The sequence below is a fragment of the Phalaenopsis equestris genome, unplaced genomic scaffold (assembly GCF_001263595.1).
Source record: "Phalaenopsis equestris unplaced genomic scaffold, ASM126359v1 Scaffold197374, whole genome shotgun sequence".
NCBI classification, from domain to species: domain Eukaryota; kingdom Viridiplantae; phylum Streptophyta; class Magnoliopsida; order Asparagales; family Orchidaceae; genus Phalaenopsis; species Phalaenopsis equestris.
Window position 1 is genome coordinate 1 of NW_018217323.1, and position 2,058 is coordinate 2,058.

General features: G+C 40.8%; 1 protein-coding gene across 1 annotated transcript; it reads left to right on the plus strand.

Annotated features, from left to right (window-relative positions):
- Window positions 1-21: 21 nt before the first annotated feature.
- Window positions 22-1,903, plus strand: LOC110035342 (ABC transporter B family member 29, chloroplastic-like). Its single transcript, XM_020739574.1, has 5 exons — window positions 22-661; window positions 809-895; window positions 999-1,106; window positions 1,229-1,495; window positions 1,795-1,903. The coding sequence occupies exons 1-5, from the start codon at window positions 77-79 to the stop codon at window positions 1,843-1,845; spliced, it is 1,098 nt and encodes a 365-aa protein (XP_020595233.1). The 5' UTR covers window positions 22-76; the 3' UTR covers window positions 1,846-1,903.
- Window positions 1,904-2,058: the final 155 nt, after the last annotated feature.

Here is a 2,058-nt window from a genome sequence, read left to right on the forward strand (position 1 = left end):
ATTCAAGATATGTATAAGCAAACTGCCGCATAGACCCACCATTTCAAAGCTTGCACCTTTAACTGCTCCGGCGGCCATGGCACAGCTCTTCTTTGCAACTCCTCGTGTGAACTCTCTTCATTTCCTTCCTTCCTCTTCCAAATCTCTACCCCTCCTTTTCTCCGTTAAACCCTCTCATTTTTCCTCCTCGTCCCCCAACCTCTATCACCTCGTTTCCTTCCGCTTCTCTCCCCAGGCTCCACGCTTCTCCTCCTCCTCTTTCGATCAAATCAAACCTCATCTCCAATCCGAATGGGAGCCCATTCTCAAGGGATGGATCTGCAGCGCCGTCTCCGTTTGCTGCCTCTCCGTCGCCGTTCCCAAGGCTGGGAAAATACCCTCGATCTTGACGGAGGTCGGTTCCGACCGGATGGTCTCCGATGGGATCGCCTTGGCTACTCTAGCCCTAGCTCGATCAGCCGCGACTTACCTTCAGCATGCTTTCCTATGGGAGGCGGCCTTGGGAGCTGCGTTTAGGATTAGGACATACGTTTTTAGCAGGGTCATTGAGAGAGACATGGGCTTCTTCGAAGGAAACGCGGGATTGGAGGCCGGCGATCTTGCTCACAGGCTCACTTCTGAAGCATCGGATGTCGCCGATATGTTGTACTCTGTCTTGAATGTAAGCGGCACTCTGCGATCTCTTTATTGATGTTTATAATTGATCTATGTTCTTTGCTGGATCATTTGTTATAGAATCGAATTTCTTTTGTGAGTTTGATCTTCGATAATACATAATGATTTGATCTTTGTTTGAATGAAAAATTAGACTGTGGTGCCGAATGTCCTGCAGTTTTTGGTGATGGCTGCTCAGATGGTGGTCCTGAGTCCACCTCTTGCCGTAGTTTCAGCCATGGTAGGTTTTATATCAGAAGTTCCTGCATTTTTTTTTTTTTTTTGATAATTAGGCTCTTACGGACTGATTTTAGTATTATTGCACATTAATTCTATGACTGAAGGGAGTTCCAATCTTGTTACTTCTCATTGGCTACCTTGGTGAAAGGCTTCAGGGCATATCGAGAAAGGCACAGATAACTTCTGCTAAGCTTTCTTCCTACCTTAATGAGGTTTATTTTAAGTTTAGTTTTTCATTATTTGAAGATTTCTTTTCTTCCGTGCTATGTTTTTTGTTGTTTGTTGATTCATCGGTTGAATCACTAATGAGCCGGTATTTAGTTTAACAATCCAGGTAATTCCATTGATGCTCGTTGTGAGGGCCAACAATGGAGAGCTGAAGGAGAACCTGCATTTCTATAGGCTTGCCCATGATGATCTGATAGCTCGTATTGGAAAGAAGAAGATGAAGGCATTTATACCTCAGATTGTGCAGATCCTGTGTATAGGAGGTTTGATAGTTCTTCATGCTATTTCGATGATTGCTTCAAAGGGTTCAATGGATGGATCAAGACTTCTTTCATTTACAATGTCACTAGCGCTTCTGATCGATCCTATCCAGGTAGCGATAACGGTTATAACTTTTCCTCGCACTTACAAACAAGCAAAATCTTTGAAATTTGTACATTCAATTATGCATTTTTTTCAAGCAGCCATATCATAATTCTGATTTTTATGTTTGAATCTACTATATTTCTATATTTTTGTGAAGTAAAGAAATTTTTGAGGTATTTTTTTCTTTGTTCAATAAATATTCTGCTGATTTAAGGAACTTGAAGTTAAACTATAGACTGTTAATTTTTAATACATGATTTTACCAACGGAATGTGCTGCAAGTTCATTTTTTGCATGATAAAACAGAAATGGAACCTTAGCAAAAGTATGTTCACCCCTTATTCTTTATTATTTTGATGGAAAAAATATGACGTGTTGAGGATTGCACGTCCGGACAACGGTCCAAATGCAGCCAAGCCGCTATACATCGCACAACGACACATCCAGACATGCGGTCACCGCATGTAATATTTTCTCCTGTGATAGACATCATATTGTTGATGATAAAGATCATAATATTCATGACAAATTAAAGTTCATATACAGTAATAGACATAAATAAGCTTTTTT

Bases quoted from the DNA above. Each gene is read 5' to 3' on its own strand.
- LOC110035342 (XM_020739574.1), top strand. From the start codon at position 77: ATGGCACAGCTCTTCTTTGCAACTCCTCGTGTGAACTCTCTTCATTTC. The intron at 896-998 runs GTAGGTTTTATA...CTATGACTGAAG, and splicing joins TTGCCGTAGTTTCAGCCATG to GGAGTTCCAATCTTGTTACT. The intron at 1,107-1,228 runs GTTTATTTTAAG...TTAACAATCCAG, and splicing joins TTTCTTCCTACCTTAATGAG to GTAATTCCATTGATGCTCGT.